The sequence below is a fragment of the Chiloscyllium plagiosum genome, unplaced genomic scaffold, assembly GCF_037043375.1.
Source record: "Chiloscyllium plagiosum isolate Xiang-an unplaced genomic scaffold, Cpla_swu_hap1 HiC_scaffold_7, whole genome shotgun sequence".
In the NCBI taxonomy this organism is placed as follows: Eukaryota; Metazoa; Chordata; class Chondrichthyes; order Orectolobiformes; family Hemiscylliidae; genus Chiloscyllium; species Chiloscyllium plagiosum.
The window spans coordinates 73,815,945-73,836,668 of NW_028270145.1; the positions used below are offsets into that span (position 1 = coordinate 73,815,945).

Genomic DNA, 20,724 nt, shown 5'->3' on the forward strand with positions numbered 1-20,724 from the left:
TCATTTGATTTTAATATAAGACCTTCACAGACTAAAATGATTTCTGAAAGATAAAAAAAGTGGCTGCTGTGGCCATCTGACCACAGATTGAGGCAAGCTTTATGAAACCAATGTGAGATAAACAAAACCATCTGAGTACCTTAAAAAAAATACTTAAGGAAGTGACCTTAGAAATAGTGGATGCATTAGTGGTCAACTTTCAAGATTCTATAGACTTTGGTACAGTTCCTATGGATTGGACGGTGGCTAATGATTCCCCACTGTTTAACAAGGAGGTCGAGGGAAAATAGTGAAACGTGGCATATTAGACCGAGATCTGTAATGGGGAAACTTCTCTGCCTGGGACCATATGAAACTTCAGAAGTTGTGAACACTGCCCAGTCCATCACAAAAGCCAACCTTCCATCCATTGACTTCACTTATATTCCTCACTGCCTCAAGAAGGCAGCCAACATCGTCAAAGACCCCTCCCACTCTGGTTATAATCTCTTCCATCAGGCAGAACTTACAAAAGCTTAAACACATGTATCATCAGATTCAAGAACTGCTTCTTCACTGCTGCTATTAGACTTCTGAATAGACTTCTCAAATTTCAAATTTAATGTTGATCTCACACTTTTTGCACTTACTCTGCAGCCGTAATGCCCTGTTCTATCACTCTAACAAACTTTGTGTGGTATGACCTTCACAACACCTAAGTACATGTAACAATAATAAATCAAATCAAATAAAAGATTTAATAGCAGAGCACTTCAAAAACAGTGACAAGGTCAGACAAATTCAGCAAGAATTTTTGTAAGGAAAGTCATGCTAGACAAATCTACTGGAATCTTTTCAAAATGTAACATGCAGAGTTGACAAAGGAAAGCCAGTGGACATGGTTTACTTGAGCTTTCAAAGGCTTTCAACAAGTTCTCACATTATAGACTGGCGGGGGGTATGTGGAGGGGTTGGTTAACTCAGCTGGTCACATATCTGGTTTGCAATGCAAAGTGATGCTAACAGTGTGGGTTCAATTCCCATGAAAGATTTTTCTTGTTAACCTCTTCCCTCGCCTGAGGCACAGTAACTATCAGGTTAAACCACCTCCAGTCATCTCTCTCTAATGAGACAGCAACCTTATATTCTGGCAAGAATATCACTATTTTATGTAATAGATGACCATGTAAAATTAAAACTCACGTAATTGAGAAGCAACAACCTGACATAGTCATACTTATGGGATCATATCTTACAATGTCCCAGACACCAGGATCACCATCCCTGGGTAAGTCTCACAGGCAGGACAGGCCCAGCAGAGGTGGTGACACAGTGGTATACAGTCAGAAGGGAGCTGCACTGGGAGTCTTCAATATTGACTCCAGACCCCAACAGGTCTCATAACTTCAGGTTCAACATGGCTAATCCCCCTGCTGATTACCACGCACTGTCTTCCCTCAGCTGATAAATCAGTACGCTTCCACATTGAGCAACAGGGAGGAAGCACTGAGGGTGACAAGAGTGCAGATTGGACCCTGGGTAAAGAATATCAATGGTCCCCACTAAGAGTGGCTCAGCAGCAGCACTACTCATCAAGCTGGTCGAGTCCGAAAGGACATAGCTGCTAGATTGGATCTGCAGCAGATGGTGAGGGAACCAACAAATGGGTAAAACATAATTGACCTCATCCTTACCAATATACATCTTTCCATGACAGTATCAGTAAGAGTGACCACAGCACTGTCCTTGTAAAGATGAAGTCCAGCCTTCACATTGAGAATACCTTCCATCGTGTTGTATGGCACTATCCCCGTGCTAAATGGGACAGGCTTCCAACAAATCTAGCAACACCTTTGCTAATAAATTTGCTATGTATTGCAGCCCACGTATTCAGTTTGATCAGACCTTAAAGAACCCGTTAGCCACTTTCAGCCTAACAAAACAGGACCCCAGCTATTCACTATGCATATTAATTATTTAAATAAGGGAACAAAAAGTAACTTCTCCATGTTCACAAAAGTGAATGAGGGAATATCAGGAGCAGCACTAGGCATGCCCAAAAATGAGGTGTCAACCTGCTGAAGCTTCCAAACAGGACTACTTGAATGCCAAACAGCTTAAGCAGGAAGTGACAGAGAGTGAACAGATCCCACAACGAACACATCAGATCTACGTTCTGCAGTCCTGCCACATCCAGTCGTAAATAGTGGTGGGCAATTAAACAACTTACTGGTGGAAGATGCTCTTCAAACATCCCCATCCTCAAAGATGAACAGCCCCAACACATAGTGCAAAAGATAAGGGTGAAGAGTTTGCAGCAATCTTCAGCTAGAAGTGCCGAGTGGATGATCCATCTTGGCTTCATCCAGTGGTCCCCACTGATACCAGTCTGCAGTCAATTCAATTCAGTCTACGCCATGTCAAGAAATGGTTGGAAACACTGGGTACTGCAAACCATGGTGCCTGACAACATTCTGGGAATAGTATTGAAGACTTGGGCTCCAGAACTTGCCACTCCTGTAGCCAAGCTGTTCCAGTTCAGTAGCATTTACCTGACAATGTGGAAAACTTACCAAGGTATATCCTCTACGCAAAAAGCAGAACAAGTCCAAACTGGCCATTTACGGCCCCATTAGTCTACTCTCAATCACTAGTAAAGTGATGGAAGGTATCATGAACAATACTATCAAACAGCACCTGCTCAGCAACAACGTGGAAGTGTACTGATTTATCAGCTGAGGGAAGACAGTGCGTGGTAATCAGCAGGGGGATTAGCCATGTTGAACCTGTTATGAGTTATGAGACCTGTTGGGGTCTGGAGTCAATATTGAAGACTCCCAGGGCAATTCAATTCAGGGCAGCTCCCTTCTGACTGTATACCACTGTGTCACCACCTCTGCTGGGCCTGTCCTGCCTGTGAGACTTACCCAGGGATGGTGATCCTGGTGTCTGGGACATTGTAAGATATGATCCCATAAGTATGACTATGTCAGGTTGTTGCTTGACTAGTCTGAGACAGCTCTCCCAATTTTGTCACTAGCCCCCAGATGTTAGTAAGAGGATTGGCAGGGTCGACGAGGCTGTTCCTGCTGTTGCCTTGGTCTGTCCAGTTTCATTTCTTTGTTGTGACTTTGTAGCAATTGATACAACTGAGTAGCTTGCTAGGCCATTTCAGAGGGCATTTGAGAGTCGACCACATTGCTGAAGCTTTGGAGTCACATTTGGGCCCCATCAGGTAAGGAGGGCAGATTTCCTTCATTCAGTGAGCAAGATTGGTTTCCCAAAAAAATAGAGAATGGTTTCATGCTTGACAGTAGATTCTTAATTCCAGATTTTTAAAAACTGAATTCAAGTACCACCATCTGCCATGGTGGGATTCAAACCTGGGTCCCCATTAGCTGGGTTTCTGGATTACTAGACTAGCCATCAGACCATTAGATCATTGCTCCCCTGTTTTTTTTAATATATTTTCCTTTGATTGCTTATTGTCATATCCAATTAACCCTAAACCACTAATCTTTAACAAGCAGGTTTGGAGATATTTTTAAGCCTAACACTGCAGGTCCAAGCACTGAACCTTGCATAGCTCAGCATAGCTCAGCAACCAGTGACATCCAGTTTGTGTTCCACCAGGGCCATTCAGCTCTTGACTTCAGTACAGCCTTGGTTCAAACATGGGAAAAACAGCTGAATTCCAGAGATGAGGTGGAAGTAACAAGCCATCATATCAAGGTCGTATTTGACCAAACGTGGCATCAAGGAGCCCTAGCAAAAGTGGAATAATGCATATCGGGGAAGAACTCTCCACTGATTGGAGTCATACCTGGTACACAGGAAGATGGTTATGGTTGATTGAGATCAGTCGTCTCAACTCCAGGACTCCAACCACCTTCAGTTGCTTCATCAATCCATCATAATGTCAGAAGTGAGGATGTTCGCTGATGATTGCTCAATATTCAGCACCATTCACAACTCCTCAGATACTGAAGAAGTCCATTTTCAAATGCAGTAATTTCTGGTCAATATTCAGGCTTGGATTGAGAAGTGGCAAGTAACACGCACACCACATAAATACCAGGCAATGACTGTCTCCAATAAAAGACGATGAAAGTGAGGACTGCAGATGCTGGAGATTATGGTCAAGAGTGTGGTGCTGGAAAAGCACAAGAAGTCAGGCAGCATCCAAATTCCAGTTTGGAATTCATGATGAAGGAATGCTGCCTGACCTGCTGTGTATTTCTAGCACCACGCTATCGACTCCAATAAAAGACAATCTATTCAATGTTGTTATCATCACTGAATTCATATTGTCAACGTGTGCGTGTGTGTGTGTCTGTCTGTGTGTCTGGGGTGGGGGTGGGGGGTTTACCATTGACCAGAAATTCAACCAGACTCACCATATAAATACCGTGACTACAAAGAAATGGTCAAAAGCTTGGAATACTGTGGCGAGTAACTCATTCCTAACTCCTCCAAATCTATTCACCATCTACAAGTTACAATCATAAGTGTGATGGAATATTCCACACTTGCCTGGATGGATACAGTTCCAGCAACACTCATCTAAGACAAAGTAGCTCACTTGACTAGCATCACATCCACAAACATCCACTCCCTTGACAGCAGATGCTCAGTACAAATAGCTGCTATATTCTACAAGATGCATTGCAGAAATTCATCAAAGATCCCTTCCAAACCCATGACTAGTTCTATCTAGAAGGACAAGGACAGCAGATACATGGTAACACCACTATCTTGAAGCTGCTCACCATCCTGACTTTTTAAAATTCTCTTGTATGATGTATGCGTCTCTGGCTGGCCATCTCCAGTTGGCCTTGAGAAGGTGGACTTGGAAATATCCTGCTGCTCCTTCAGTCACTGGCTGAAATTCCTGGGATTCCCTCTATAAGGACTTTGTGGGTCTACCTGCAGCACACAGACTACTGAGGTTCACACCACCTTCAAGGGCAACTAGGGACAGGCATTAAATGCTTTCCAGAGACAATGCCCACATCCCACGAATCACAAAACAAGAAACAGGCTTAGTGTAAGAGCAGTCTGTTTTAGCTGGAAGGTAACTGCAATGTACCTGCCTTGGATTTGGAACAGGCTCTTCTGCAACAACATCTGGACCTATTTTTTGCACAAAGGAAAGCTTAGGAAAAGTACTCTGGAAACATCAGTGCAGCATGTAATATCAGATTCAGAATAGTATTAATATTGTGAACTTTTCCCACCTCAAAGGGGCCTTTCACTATCGGACTGGGGCTGACTGGTCCGGGAAAAGTGAGATAAAGCTCAAAGATACAGCTGTCATCCAGGAATCCCTGATGGGTAGAAGGCAGTTAGACTTGCTTGCTGAATATGTCTAAAGTAGTTTCAGCTGATAGGTTCACTCATTAGTTTGCATAAATCTTATGCAGATTATCCTAATAGATTTGCCATGTATTGAATATCAAAATGTCTTCATTTTGATCAGACCTTAAAGAATCCATTCGCTACTTTCAGCCTAACAATACAGGACCCAGCTATTCACTAAGCATTTTAATGATTTAAATGAGGGAGCTGAAAAGTAATGTCTCCATGTTCACAAAGCAGGATGGGAGGGTGAACTGTGAGGAGGATACAGTGACGTTTCAGTGTGATTTTGACAAAGTGATGAAGTGGACAAATGCATGACAGATGAAGTATAATACAGGTAAATGTGAGGTCATCTACTTCGGTAGTAAAAACAAGAAGGCCTATTGTTATCTGAAAGGTAACGGATTAGGAAAGGGAGAGGTACAATGAGATCCTTGTGTCCACGTACACCAGTCACTGAAAGTAAGCATTTGGGTGCATAGGCTGTGAAGACGACAAATGGTATGTTGACCTTCATAGCAAAATAATTCAAGTACAGAAACAGGGATGTCTTGCTGCAATTATACAATGTCTTTGGGATAGCATTTCTGGAGTACCGTGTGCACTTTTGATCTCCTTATCCGAGGAAGGATATTCTGACTATGGAGGGATTGCAATGATGATTTACCAGGCTTAATTCTGGATGGCAGAACAGATGTATGAAGAGACACTGGATCATTTAGGACTTCTTTCACTTGAGTTTTGAAGAATAAGGGGGATCTCATAGAAACCTATAAAGTTCTAACAGGACTAGACACGGTTAATGCAGGAAGGATTTTCCTGACGATCAGGGAATCCAGAGCATGAAGTCACAGTCTAAAGTTACAAGGTAGGCTATTTAGGACTGAGATCAGGTAAAATTTGTTCACTCAAATAATGGTGAACCAGTGATATAAGTTTATCATGGAAAGCAGTTGAAGCCAAAACATGGAATGATTTCAAGAAGACAAAATAGTTCTTTGAGCTGAAGGAGTCAAAGGGCAGGAGAGAAAGTGGCAACATGGTACTGAGTTGAATGGTCAGCCATGATCATGTAGAATGGTGGGGCAGACTCGAAGGGCAAAATGGTCTACTTCTGCGCCTATCTTCGATGTTTTTATGCATTTTTGATTATGTGTTTATTTTTCTTGGGTTATTAGGTCAAAGTTTTCTCTTTCTTGCCCCATTCTGGAAAATCATGAAATTTACACCTTCAAATTGATTAACTACATTTTTAATTGACATCTGATACTGCTGCATGTAAAAAATAAATTCAAGTATTTGTTGCAATTGGCTAAAGGCAGGTTGACAGTGATACCTCTACCAACATCATATGAAAAATATTATTCTTCCAGAAAACATATCAAGCTGATCCAATCATTGCATTCTTTCAAAGGCATATATGGTTTATTGTGGAGCAATTTTCTAATTTCAGGTCCAAACAGTCAATTCATTGGCATAACAAACTTTACTCAGCACTGCTGGTACACAGTGGCAAGAGCATGCACTGCATATAAGATATGCAACAGGAACTGACCAAGCCACCTACTTTGGTAGCACTTTCCAAACCCACATTCTCTACTATCTAGGAGGGCAAGGGAAGTACATTGTTTTCATATTCTTTCACGGGATATAGATGTCATTGGCAACAGTAGCATTTTTAGGCTGTCCCTAATTGCCCTTGATCAGAGTGGCTTTCTAGGGCATTTCAGAGAGCACATAAAAATCATCCATGTGACTGTCTGTCTGGGTAAGGATGACAGTTTTCCTTCCCTAATGAGCAGTGAACCAGATGGCTTTGTATGACAACTGACGATAGTTCCACAGTCGCCATTACTGATGCTAGCTCTCATCTCCAGATTTGTGAATTGAATTTGAATTCATTATCAACCCTGGTAGGATCTGAATCATTTCCACAGAGAATTAACTGGGTCGGCAGATTATTATGTAGAAGCATTACCACTACGCCACCATCTCTGCACAATGCATGGGAACACTGCCACTTGCAAGATTCCCTCTAAGTTACACATTATAACACTGTCACTAGGTCAAATGCTGACATTTTGGAACTCCATTCCTAACAGAACAAGAGTGTTCCATCTCCACATGACAGGCAGCTCACCAACAGCTTGTCAAGGGCATTTAGGGATGAGCAAATGTTGAAGTTGCCAGTTGTGCTTATATCCCACGAGTGTATAATTTTATAAAACTTCCTTAACCTCCCATAGAATTCCAGGGTGAATAAAATGTTGCATGGTAACTTTTCTATTTTTAGTTTCATTAGCATTTTTAATTTGGTGCCCTTTTGAATAATTATTCCCAGTACAGGGACTTCCACACTCTCCTCAGGCATCCCTAGAGTTCTACTTTCACATTCACCTGCTAAGAAATTATGCAAAATGCTTATTCCACATCCCAGCAATGTGAAACACATGTTCCGTTTCTCAAATGGAGATCACCTCTTCTTTCAATATCCCTGCATTTCAGATGTTCTGATAAAAACTGTTACTTTTCTTTCTATTGATTCCCAGTGATCTTTATTATCCATTTTAGATCTCCATTGATTCTTCATGATTCCCCTTAAAATTATTAATGATCTTTTGTCTTTGCTTCTCCATGAAACTTCCTGACTTTAATGGACTTATTCTTTTCCCAAATTAATGTATTTAATTTGTCCCACTTTAGCTCAGTTGAATGTACAGAATTCTTTGCTGACAAGAACAGGACTGTGGATTTGAACTACATAAGCACATAATCTAAACTGGTATTTCAGTGCATTACTGAGAGTGCTGAAATATGAAAGGTATTATAATTCTGGTGAAAAATTTGGCTGAGGCCTTATAATCCTGTTCAGATGGAAGTACTGGGTTCTAAAGCATTCATCTGAATTAATATTATTATGAAGGGTACAAAATCATATCCCCCTATTCTAATTAGTGCCTCTAGTTTTCCACTTAATATTTACTGATTTGTATACTCACACAGAAGCAGTTTAGTTTAGGTGAAGTCAATCATATCTGTTGATCATTCCCTCTTCCTAAACTCATTCAATGCCACACAAATCTAAAACTTACCCTTTTAATCCATTTGTTGAGTTATGTGCTGTTGTGTATAGGCTCAGTCTCCTTAATAGGCCAGATAAAGTAAACTCTGAGACTAGTAAAAGAAAACAAATCTAACTTCTCAATATTCTTTTGAAAGGCCTCAATCCCTTCTCTTCCCTAACGCAGTTAATCCAATATAAATTGAGTCTTGAATCTGGTCACTCTCCCTGTCCAACACCATCTCTGGCTACTCAATTACACTCCTTACACCTATTCCCAGAAAGCATTCCTGTTCATTGCAGCTGCAGAAAAAAAAACATTTTATACCTCAACTGATGGAGTATGCAATATGTCATGGCTATGTAATTACATTGAAAATATTTTGTAAAACAAATCCTCGTTAACTTTTGGACTTTTGTCAGCCAGCAGTTACATGGGTGATTCTTGTCGATTCACTTCCATCAGCCGAAAGCAGATAGATTGCTCTTAGCAACCGCAAAGTGAATCATTCGGAATTTGATCATCCCTTTGGTTTTGAAGATATGAAAATTCAAATCTTCTGAGACAAGCAAATGTCTGGAAGGAACCATCTCAGATAATTTCTACACAAATAACTTTGCTTTTTGAGACAATGATTTATCAAGAGGTAAAACTGAAGTTGGCTGCTGTATTATCTGTACAAAACTACTTTAGAACCAGAACTGTACAGAAAGCTCTCTGAGAGGTAACATCTTCAAGTGAGGGCTCAGGTGTGAGAAAGCTATGTTTCAGGGAAAAGAAAAACTAGCTTTTCTGCCAAAAGAGTCCAGGCAATCTACAAGCATCATAGTCACAGAACTAGATAGGAACGATAAACCTGCTCTCACTCACTGTCTCAAAATCTGCTCTACTCACAGTGTATACTTACACAAGAAAAGACCATTACAGAAGGCATGCAGCTGCTGAATCTGAGGCTAAGGGTTGACATTTTCAATTCAGTAAGGAGGAACTCAAGCAATGGTACACAAGATATTTAGTGGAACTTTCTCCGTTGACCTTGGTAACTATTTTGTTTTCTTTAATAGCTTTATCTCTTTATGCTACAGAAAACTTTAGCAATAGGTTTTAATAAACTGCAAATGTTTAACTGCTGGGCTATTTTAATTCAAATCATACAAATTAAAAATTGGCGCTTAAAAAGCTACATTAATTTGTAGCTCACTGACAATACTACAGACATGTCTGATGATTAGTACCTTGTTTATTTTCTGAACGTACCTTCAGCTTCCAATTTCCTTATGGTAACCCTTAGATTCACAGTACCGTGGTATTGAGCATGAATTCTCTCTCCTAAGTCACCATTCTTGGACGTGACAAAGACACCCTATTAAACAACTTCAGACCTTCAGGAATACTGCAATAACTATCCCACATCACAACTTTCCTAGATAACTGGTCACTAGATTCACTCCCAAGCATCTTTTAGTTGTAGAGTGAGCTGTTTATGCAATATGTACCTGAGAAAGCCTTTTCTCTCATATTGTGATGCATGCCTAATTATTTCTCAGGGTCTGGAACTTTGCGTTTGGAACTGAGCTCCAGAGGAGTAAATGTCACCATCTTCTATGAAGCACTCACAGGTCTATCACTCACTCTAAACCTGCCAATGCACATGACCTTTAATAAGGCTCATGGACTACAACTCTCACTATTGCATGCATTACATCAACTCAATTGCTCTCACCCATTTCATTCTCCCAAACTACAAACCTGTCCTGCCCTCTGTACTTTCCATTTATTCACAGGGGGGGGACTAATTATCCATCCTCTGTAAATATACTCAGTGCCTCCCTTTGTCTCATTAGCCCATCCTTCAGACTAATATCTCCACAGCAGCACAACTGACTTTCCTGTAAACCACAGACTTGTTGCACCTTACTTATGAAACTGGCATTTGTCAAGCTCTTGGAGGGGAACTTGCAGATGGTGGTGTTTCTATGTAATTTTATGTTCTATGTCCTTGTCCTTCTAGGAAATAGTAGGTTGGCGTGGTGCTCAATAGTTAGTGTTGCTGCCTCACAGTGCCAGGGTTTGATTTCACCCTCAGGTGACTATCTGTGTGGAGTTTGTACATACTCCCCATGTCTACATAGGTTTCCTCCAGGTATTCTGCTTTCCTCCCACACTCCAAAGATGTGCAGGCTAGGTGGATTAGTTATGCTAATTTGTCCCATAGCATGCAGGGATATGCAGATTAGATGGATTAACCATGGGAAATGTAGGGTTATAGCGACAGGGTAGGGGGATGGGTCTGGGTTGGATGCTCTTCAGAGGGTCAGTGCAGACACGATGGGCCAAATGGCCTACTTCCACACTGTTGGGATTCTTTGATTCTATCGGTTTGCAAAATAATATCTTAATGAATTTTTGCAGTGTATAATGTAGATGGTACACATTGCTGCTACTAAACATCAGTAGTGGAGTGAAGAATCATTTGTGGTGGCAATCAAGTGGGCTGCTTTGTCCTGGATGATGTCAAGCTTTTTGATTGTTGTTGCAATAGTACTCATCCAATTGCGTGGGGTGTATTCCATTAGGCACCTGTATTGTGGCTTGTGGCTGGTGGACAGACTTTGGGGACTCAGAGACGAGCTACATGCTGCAGGATTCTTAGTCTCTGACCTTGTAGCCACAGTATATATATGCTAGACCAGTTCAATTAATGACCAACAGTTACCCCAGGTCATTAATTGTGAGGAATTCAGTGTGTTATGGACCAGACTATATTTTAAAATAAGTAACCTAGACCCTAACTTTTCTTGCTTTAAAGGCAACCATAAAGTGATGTGTGCCAGGTGCAATCCGACCGGTCAAACTATTCTTAAGCAAAAATACAATTTATTCAAACATTATAGTTAAAATACAACAAAAGGAGGAAGTAACTGGAATAAATTAACAGAATAATAAGTACAGTAACTCATACTAATTAAGTGTTCTAATGTAGTAAGCATTCCCCTTGGCAAAAAGGCAAATTCAGAAATCAGATTGTCTCATATGCAATGCCTGGAATAGGAAATTAAACCTGAACAACTCACTGTAAACAAGAGAAGGGAAACAATAGCTTCGACAAAACTCCAGTAGCTTCTGGTGAATCTAAAAGTTAAAAAAACAAACAAGAAATCCTTCCAACTCTGAGAGAGCTGGCCACACCCATCCAGGCTGCTTCAATTGTTCCTACTTTAAAAAAAGGCCTCGCAAGTTGTTTACGTTTCCACAGATTGCTCTGCACCTAATGTTCAATCTCTCTCTTCAAAGAAACCAGGATAAAGTCACAACATTGACACAAGTGAAGGTAATGCTGTTGAATACTAAGGGGTGACAGTTGGATACTCTCTTGTTAGAGATGGCCATTGTCTGGCACTTCTTTGTGTAAATGTTACTTGTTAATTGTCAGCCCTTCCCTGGACATTGTCCTGAACTTGCTTCATTTGGGCACAGACTGATTTAATATTTGAGGAATCATGAATGGCCCTGAGCATATCCAGCTTGTAACCTTATGAAGAAGGGAATGCCATTAGTGAAGTGGCTGAAGATACTTGGGCAGGAGGAATTCCTGCAGAGATGTCCTGGAGCTGAGATGACCAATCTTCAACAACCATAACCATCTTCCTTAATGCTAGGTATGACTCTAACTAGCAGAAACATCTTCCTGAGATTCCCACTGAATCCTGTTTTGCTAGGGCTCCTTTATACCATACTTGGTCAAATGCAGCCTCAATTCAAGAGCAATCACTTTTGCCTTAAATCTGGGGTTCAGTTATTTGATCCATGTTTGGGGGTCTTTAACTTCCCCAATATTGACTGGGAATACTATAGTTCAAATAGCTTAGATGGGTCAGTTTTTGTTCAATGTGTGCAGGAGGGTTTTCCTGACACAGTATGTAGGCAGGCCAACAAGGGGTGATGCCATATTGGATTTGAAACTGGGGAATGAATCCGGGCAAGTGTTAGATTTGGAGGTAGATGAGCACTTTGGCGATAGTGACCATAATTTGGTTATGTTTACATAAGCAATGTGCAGAGATAGGCTTATACTGCAGGGAAAGAGGTATAACTGGGGGAAAGGCAATTATGATCCGATTAGGCAAGATTTAGGATGCATTGTATGGGGAAGGAAACTGCAGGGGATGGACACTCTTGAAATGTGGAACTTATTCAACGAACAGCTACTGCAGATCCTTGATAAGTATATACCTATCAGGCAGGGAGGTAATTGTTGAGAGAGGGAGCTATGGTTTACTAGAGAAGTTGAACCTCTTGTCAAGAGGAAGAGGAGGTTTTTGTAAGGATGAGGCATGAAAACTCAGTTAGGGAGCTTGAGAGCTATAAGTTAGCCAGAAAAGATCGAAAGAGAGGGCTAAGAAGAGCCAGGAGGGGGACATGAGAAGTTGTTGGCAAATAGGATCAAGGGAAACTCTAAGGCCTTCTATAGGTATATCAGGAATAAAAGAATGACGAGAGTAAGATTAGAACTAATCAAAGATAGTAAATGGAAAGTTGTGTGTGTGGAATCTGAGGACATAGGGGAAGTGCTTAATGAATACTTTTCATCAGTATTCACATTGGAAAAGGGCAATGTTAGTGAGAATATGAAGATACAGACTACAAGATTAGATGGAATTGAGGTTGACAAAGAAGAAGCTTTATCAATTTTGGAAGATCTGAAAGTAGATAAGACAAGGGCTGGTTGGGATTTATCCTCGGATTCTCTGGGAAGCCAGGTAAGGGATTGTCATGCCTTTGGCTTCAATCTTTATGTTACCATTGTCGACAAGAGTAGTGCCAAAAGACTGGAGGATAGCAAATGTCGTTTCCTTGTTTAAGAAGGGGAGTCAAGACAACCCTGGTAATTATAGGCCAATGAGCCTTACATCAGTTGTGGGTAAGGTGTTGGAAAAGGTTAGAAGAGATAGGATTTATAATCATCTGGAGAGGAATAATTTGATTAGGGATAGTCAACCCTTCGTGAAGGGTAGGTCATGCCTCATTAACCTTATTGAGTTCGTTGAGAAGGTGAGAAAACAGGTGGATGAAGGTAAGGTGGTTGATGTGGTGTATATGGCCTTCAGTAAGGCATTTGATAAGGTTCCACATGGTAGGCTGTTGCATAAAATAAGGAGTTTCGGGATTGAGGGTGATTTAGTGATTTGGATCAGAAATTGGCTAGCTGAAAGAAGACAGAGGGTGGTGGTTGATGGGAAATGTTCATCTTGGAGCTCAGTAATCAGTGGTCTGCTGCAAGGATCTGTTTTGGGGCCACCGCTGTTTGTCATTTTTATAAATGATCCCGATGTGGTGTAGAAGGATGGGTTAGTAAATTTGCAGATGACACAAAGGTAGGCAGATGTGGATAGTGTCGAAGGATGTTGTGGGTTACAGAGGGACATAGATAAGCTGCAGAGTTAGGCTGAGAAGTGGCAAATGGAGTTTAATGTGGATAAGTGTGAGGTAGTTCACTTCAGAAGAAGCAACAAGAATGTAGATGAACAGAGACATCTCTGTGTCCAGGTACATAAATGCTTGGTATGGAAGGAAGGTCTTACGAGGAAAGGCTGAGGGAACTGAGGGTGTTTTTGTTAGAGAGAATAAGGTTGAGAGATGACTTAATTGAGATGTATATGATAATCAGAGGGTTAGATAGGGTGGACAGGGAGAGCCTTTTTCGGATGGTGAACACTAATACGAGGGGACACAGCTTTAAATTGATGGGTGATAGATTTAGTCCACTTATCAGGGGTAATTTTTTTAATCAGAGAGTAGTAGGGGCATGGAACGGCCTGCCTGCAACAGTAGTAGACTCACCAATGTTAAGAGCATTTAAATGGGCATTGGACATACATATGGATAATAATGGAATGATAGGCATCAGATTAATTTCACAGGTCAAGCAACATCAAGGGTTGAACAGCCTGTTCTGCACTGTAACATTCTATGTTCTTTGTTCTATGACATACCTGGGCAAATGTTCACATTGTTGGGTAGAGACAGTGCTAAAGCTTTTCTGGAACAGCTTGCTAGGGGTGCAGTAAGTTCTGGAGCACAAGTATTCAGTGCTGTAAAATTATTAGGTATCCAATAGTTTTCAAATCACATGAAATGTATCAAATAGGCATCTATAATGTTGGAGATCTCTACAGAAGTCTGAGATGGATCATCCACTTGACAATTCAGACTAAAGACTCTTGCAAATATTTTAGCCTTACGTTTTGCACAGATGTGCTAAGCAACCCCATTATTGAGAATGGAGATTGTTGTATAGCCTCATCCTCCATTAAGATTGTTTAATTATCCATCACCATTCACAACTAGCTGTGGCAGGATTGCAGAGCTTAGATCTGACCCATTGGTTGTGGGATCACTTAACTCTGTCTATCACTTGCTGCCTGGCATGTAAACAGTCCTGTTTTGTAGGTGACTCTTCATTTTTAGATAGCCATGGGGTGCTGCTCATGGTATGACCTATTGCACTCTTCGTTGAAACTTTTGAGATACTGGTTAGTAACCACTGTTTCACATAAATAGTAACTCAGTTTATCATTTAAGATTATACTTTGAAGGACTCATCTATTTTTTTTTAATTTTTATGGTAAAATGTACTGTATAATTTATGGGCTTTAAATAATCAGCACGCATTTCAACAGAAATAGCTACACCATAAAATGCTTGAGGTAGTGAATTATTACATAGATCACTGAAAATAACTATTTTGTTGTCCATTTTTTGAGATTACACAAAGCCTTGGGAACATGCAGTTTATAAATAAGAGAAAGGGTTTTTTAAAAAAATTCTTGAAATTATATATTGGTACTACATGTTTCTGTGATCTAATGAATGTAACAATCTGGAGCCAAAATGTAACACACGTAATGTTCCTTCCAAACTTAAATATAGTTTAGAAAGTTTTAAAAAATACTCTTAAATGGCCCTGAACAGTTTGGGCTAATGTGCAACATTTGGGAGAATCATTTAAGAAGCGAGGCTTATCTTGATGTTGGGAGCAACTAGTTGTATTTTCCAAGAGAGTTCCAGTCTTGGAGACAAGGTTCTCCCGCAGTAGCCTCATTAACTGCATATCTCAGCTCATTAATTTCAAGTGTCCTATCCCACCACACATAATTAGGAAACTAAGATACTTAGGATAAGTGAGACATGAAAGTTAGTGCAAGTACTCGGTGACTCCAGCTTACTGCTTGCTCTTCTGGATATCCATCTTATATGCCCAGCACCAATATCTCAGAAAACATCCGAGTGTACCTGCCACTCAACAACCCTGTCCATAGATGCTGGCATCCAATACCTGCCAATCTCTCAAAGCCCTCATGACACCTCTTCAATCCACTTATGGATCACTTCTGAACTTTAAAGCAGCACTTTGAGGTGAGTGGATAACTTGCATTGAAATGTTAGCACAAGGAGACTGTGCATCCAACTCGTGGACTGAGCCAGGCTGCATTTCAAAACTCTTTGTTTGCTGTCTTTAGCACTCACTCACTTTGAGCCTCCCTGGATATTCTCATCACCACCAATACCTTGCCTTGCCTTTTAGTGCTTTGTGTCCCCAACCAGAACTACCAGGCTCACGTTATATATGTCTTACCTTGCTGGTTAGTGAAACACAAAGCCAGCAAGCTTGTCATGGTTGTCAGTAGTCCTCATTCAAGTCCAGGGCTCCCAGCAGAATAAGTCAAAAGTAGCTTCCAATATTGGTCCAGAGGCTTGGGTACAGTTGACCACTCAAAGTGGTCACATTCAAGATCTTCTCTTCATAGGGATGGGAAGTTGAATATTGGTCAACCCACCACCCATCTTGGCTATTTCTACTCTTTCCACTTAGAAGAAAAAGGGAGGGACTGTAGAAGATGAAATTGAGTAGAACTGGTGCTGTTGGGCAAAGGTGATAGGTTGAGAGAGAAAGACTGAGTTGGCTGAACAGTGATTACAAGAGTGGGTGTTTGAGTGGATGAAAGCAAGCTTGAACTTTGGTGGATGCAAGAGTAGAAACAGTGAGCGTGAGGTAGCAGAGAGAAGGTGTTGGTCCTTACCCTGACCAAGTGGAGAAGGTAGGAGAAAGTGAGGACTGTAGATGCTGGATATCAGGGTCGAAGAGTGGGGAGCTGCAAAAACACAGCTGGTCAAGCAGCATCCGAGGAGCAGGAGAATCGACATTTCGAGCATAAAAGCTGAAAATGTGTTGCTGGAAAAGCGTAGCAGGTCAGGCAGCATCCAAGGAACAGGAGAATCGACGTTTCGGGCATAAGCCCTTCTTCAGGAATGAGGAAAGTGTGTCCAGCAGACTAAGATAAAAGGTAGGGAGGATGGACTTGGGGGAGGGGCATTGGAAATGCGATAGGTGGAAGGAGGTCAAGGTGAGGGTGATAGGCCGGAGTGGGGTGGGGGCGGAGAGGTCAGGAAGAAGATTGCAGGTTAGGAAGGCGGTGCTGAGTTCGAGGGATTTGACTGAGACAAAGTGGGGGGAGGGGAAATGAGGAAACTGGAGAAATCTGAGTTCATCCCTTGTGGTTGGAGGGTTCCTAGGCGGAAGATGAGGCGCTCTTCCTCCAACCATCGTGTTGCTATGGTCTGGCGATGGAGGAGTCCAAGGACCTGCATGCCCTTGGTGGAGTGGGAGGGGGAGTTGAAGTGTTCAGCCACGGGGTGGTTGGGTTGGTTGGTCTGGATGTCCCAGAGGTGTTCTCTGAAACGTTCCGCAAGTAGGCGGCCTGTCTCCCCAATATAGAGGAGGCCACATCGGGTGCAGCGGATGCAATAGATGATGTGTGTGGAGGTGCAGGTGAATTTGTGGCGGATATGGAAGTATCCCTTGGGGCCTTGGAGGGAAGTAAGGGGGGAGGTATGGGCGCAAGTTTTGCATTTCTTGCGGTTGCAGGGGAAGGTGCCGGGAGTGGAGGTTGGGTTGGTGGGGGGTGTGGACCTGACGAGGGAGTCACGGAGGGAGTAGTCTTTTCGGAATGCTGATAGGGGAAGGGAGGGAAATATATCCCTGGTGGTGGGGTCCGTTTGGAGGTGGCGGAAATGACGGCGGATGATACGCTGTACATGGAGGTTGGTGGGGTGGTAGGTGAGGACCAGTGGGGTTCTGTCCTGGTGGCGGTTGGAGTGGCGGGGCTCAAGGGCGGAGGAGCAGGAAGTGGAGGGCATCGTCGACCACGTCTGGGGGGAAATTGCGGTCCTTGAAGAAGGAGGCCATCTGGGTTGTACGGATTTGGAACTGCCTCCTGGGAGCAGATGCGGCGGAGACGAAGGAATTGGGAATATGGGATGGCGTTTTTACAGGGGGCAGGGTGGGAGGAGGTGTAGTCTAGGTAGCTGTGGGAGTCGGTCAGTTTATAGTAAATGTCCGTGTTGATTCGGTCGCCCGAGATAGAAATGGAAAGGTCTAGGAAGGGGAGGGAGGAGTCTGAGACGGTCCAGGTGAATTTGAGGTCGGGGTGGAAGGTGTTGGTAAAGTGGATGAACTGTTCAACCTCCTTTTGGGAGCACGAGGCAGCGCCGATACAGTCATCGATGTAGCGGAGGAAAAGGTGGGGGATGGTGCCAGTGTAGCTGCGGAAGATGGACTGTTCCACATATCCTACGAAGAGGCAGGCATAGCTGGGGCCCATGCGGGTGCCCATGGCTACTCCTTTGGTTTGGAGGAAGTGGGAGGATTGGAAAGAGAAGTTGTTCAGGGTCAGGGTGCGTACCAACCAGTACCCTTCCACTGACACCCTCCTTCAATTGACTGAAATACAAGGATTTCGAGCATAAGCCCTTCATCACGAATGAGGCTCGTGGAGAAAATAATTTATATTCTACTTGCACTGCTGGGTACTCCTCCAGATGGCTCAGACTACAATAAGCTAGGCAACAACATTGGGTCAAGACTGGCAGGATCTGATGACGTGGGTACCTCTACTAATCCTGGAGCAAAAGATCATCCTTTCCCTGCACTATCCTGCTTACCAGGAGCTTCAGGTGGCAGTCCACAAAGCCGGGCACCAGATTTCCCTTCTCTGCCAGATACAGGGCAAATATCATGCTGTGAAGGACAACTGAGAATTGACAATGCTTTTCCAGGTGCATTAAACCTTTTAAAAATGGCAAAAAGAAACAATGAAACTCGACAACATTGACATAGTGAAAAAAAAGTTAAGGTTCAGTTCCATATTTTATGATGACACAACAGAACTGCTGCAAAATGGACTTTCAACAGATATTAAAGGCTTATGCTCTGTAGTAACCTTCTTAAGCTCGTCATTTAGGATTCAACAAAGTGTCCAGTTAAGTTCTCATCTGACAAGTTTTGATAAGGCTGCTAAACAATTGCCTTGCTGACCTGCCAGTCTGCAAAGAAGGTTGAGCTCCCTTCCAAGTTGTTTAAAATGTATGAAAATAAAGACAGTAACAAATGCCTTCAGAACTGTACCTTCTGTAGGGTGAATGATATGTTTGTTGAGCTGATTCAAAGCTCAAGCCAAGATTAATTTTGAGGGGCCGGAGATCATTTTGTCTCATATCACCTGATCCCCTTTGAAGTCCTGCCCACAATTTACCTTTGTATCAGTGAGAGAAGATGGTGAGAAGATGGAAATATGAGCAGAGGGTCTGGTGAAGCAATGAGGCAAAAGTGGATACTGCAGATGCTGCAGATTAGAGTCAAGATTAGAGTAGTGCTGGAAAAGCACAGCAGGTCAGGCAGCATCCGAGAAGCAGGAAAATCGACATTTCTGGCAAAAGCCCTTCAGTAGGAGGGCTTTCTGATGAAGAGCTTTTGCCCGAAACGTCAATTTTCCAGCTCCTCGGATGCTGTCTGACCTGCTGTGCTTTTCCAGCACTACTCTAACCTTTAGTTGTGAAGCAATGGTCATGTCCCTACTTTTTGGCCAAATTTCCAGATTCAAGTTCCACCGTTCTAGAGATATGTCAGAACATGATTACACAGGTTGATTTAAACAATGCTTTGAAATAAATATTTTTAAAAGAATAGAAAATCGATCGGATTTTATTGAGATTATTAAAAGAACAATCAAAATGTTTAAAATATCATTGGAACGGTTTCATAGTTAATAGTACTCTATCCTATTCTCCAGGTTCTCTACCCTGGCCCTGTCAGACCTAATTTAAATTCGATCATTCTCTTATACCGGCCTGGGTTTAAGTTGGCATATGCGTGATTTCAAAATAAATTAGGTTTATTTCTGTTTGGCTGAATAACTGTATGATTATTTTCTTGCAGAACTATGAAACAGCAGCTCTTGAGAGTGAACGTACCTTTAGCAGGACATTAAGCTTCATGATGTTTGGAATGAACAGACAGCACGACCAGCAGCAATAATTAGGAATGGCGAAGCTGTTTGTTTCCAGACATTGAAGATTTCTCGACAATTTCTGGAGTCAAAAGTCCAACATTTGCCTGGAGATTTATGATTAACGAATGCAGTAGATCGAAGACGGGCGGTCCGGGAAAGCGGTCTGATTTCAAAACTGGTTGGAGCTTTTCTGCTGACTTAGCTGGAACACCAGGTCCTTTTCCGCTCCTTGGTAAACAAGTAACTTCACAGCCGACTGGGTGGAGCTGACTCAGAAAGATATCAGATCGAACTGGGCATTTCGGTGTTTTCCGGAGCCATGGGAAAGTTACGTGCTCACGTACACTTGAGGTTTCTGATTTGACCGGTGACTTATCACTCGTAACCAGGGCGAAACTGTATTATATTACGGCAAACTGTTTCAACCCGCGATTTTTTTAAAAAAAAACGAATTTACAAAAACACCAGTGAACAGAAATGTTTAGAGGAGCGTAATGGGCCAGTTACACTTAATTTGCATAGAAATCCTGAGCAATTCCGAATTAATTTTCTGGCAATGATATATTGACTGTTATGTTAGTGTTGGTGCAAGAAAGTTCAGAGTGAACTAGAATAAGCTCCAGTGGAGAGGATCCCACAAGGGTTAAACTATTGGTTTCTTTTGCGCTTTTGTAAACAAATCGTGATTTGAAATGAAGCGATAGATCTGGGGCGACTGACTGGACTGCAGGTATAAAACTGTTAGTGGTGCAGTAACTTCAAGTGGAAAATGATTCGTCAGTTTTTGCATTCAGTTACCGTGGTTGAAGGTCGGGTTTTTGTGGTCGGTAGTGAAGTAAGACTGCTCATTTTCGTAGGTCTGACACCATCTGTGCAACAAACAAACCTCAGAACAAGTTATATCTTTATCCACAGATGGTGCCAGAACATGCTGCGTTTCTCCAGCATTTTGTGTTTATCTCAGATTTCCAGCT

At 42.1% G+C, this 20,724-nt stretch overlaps 1 protein-coding gene across 1 annotated transcript in view; it reads right to left on the minus strand.

Annotated features, from left to right (window-relative positions):
• The window catches only part of tmem37 (transmembrane protein 37), a 46,109-nt gene extending 26,007 nt beyond the window's left edge, over nt 1–20,102 (minus strand). Inside the window, exon 1 of the mRNA XM_087989186.1 lies at nt 19,713–20,102. Within this exon, the coding sequence (XP_087845312.1) occupies nt 19,713–19,736 (24 nt within the window). The 5' untranslated portion in view covers nt 19,737–20,102. The remainder of the gene's footprint in view (nt 1–19,712) is intronic.
• Between the last annotated feature and the right edge of the window lie 622 nt (nt 20,103–20,724).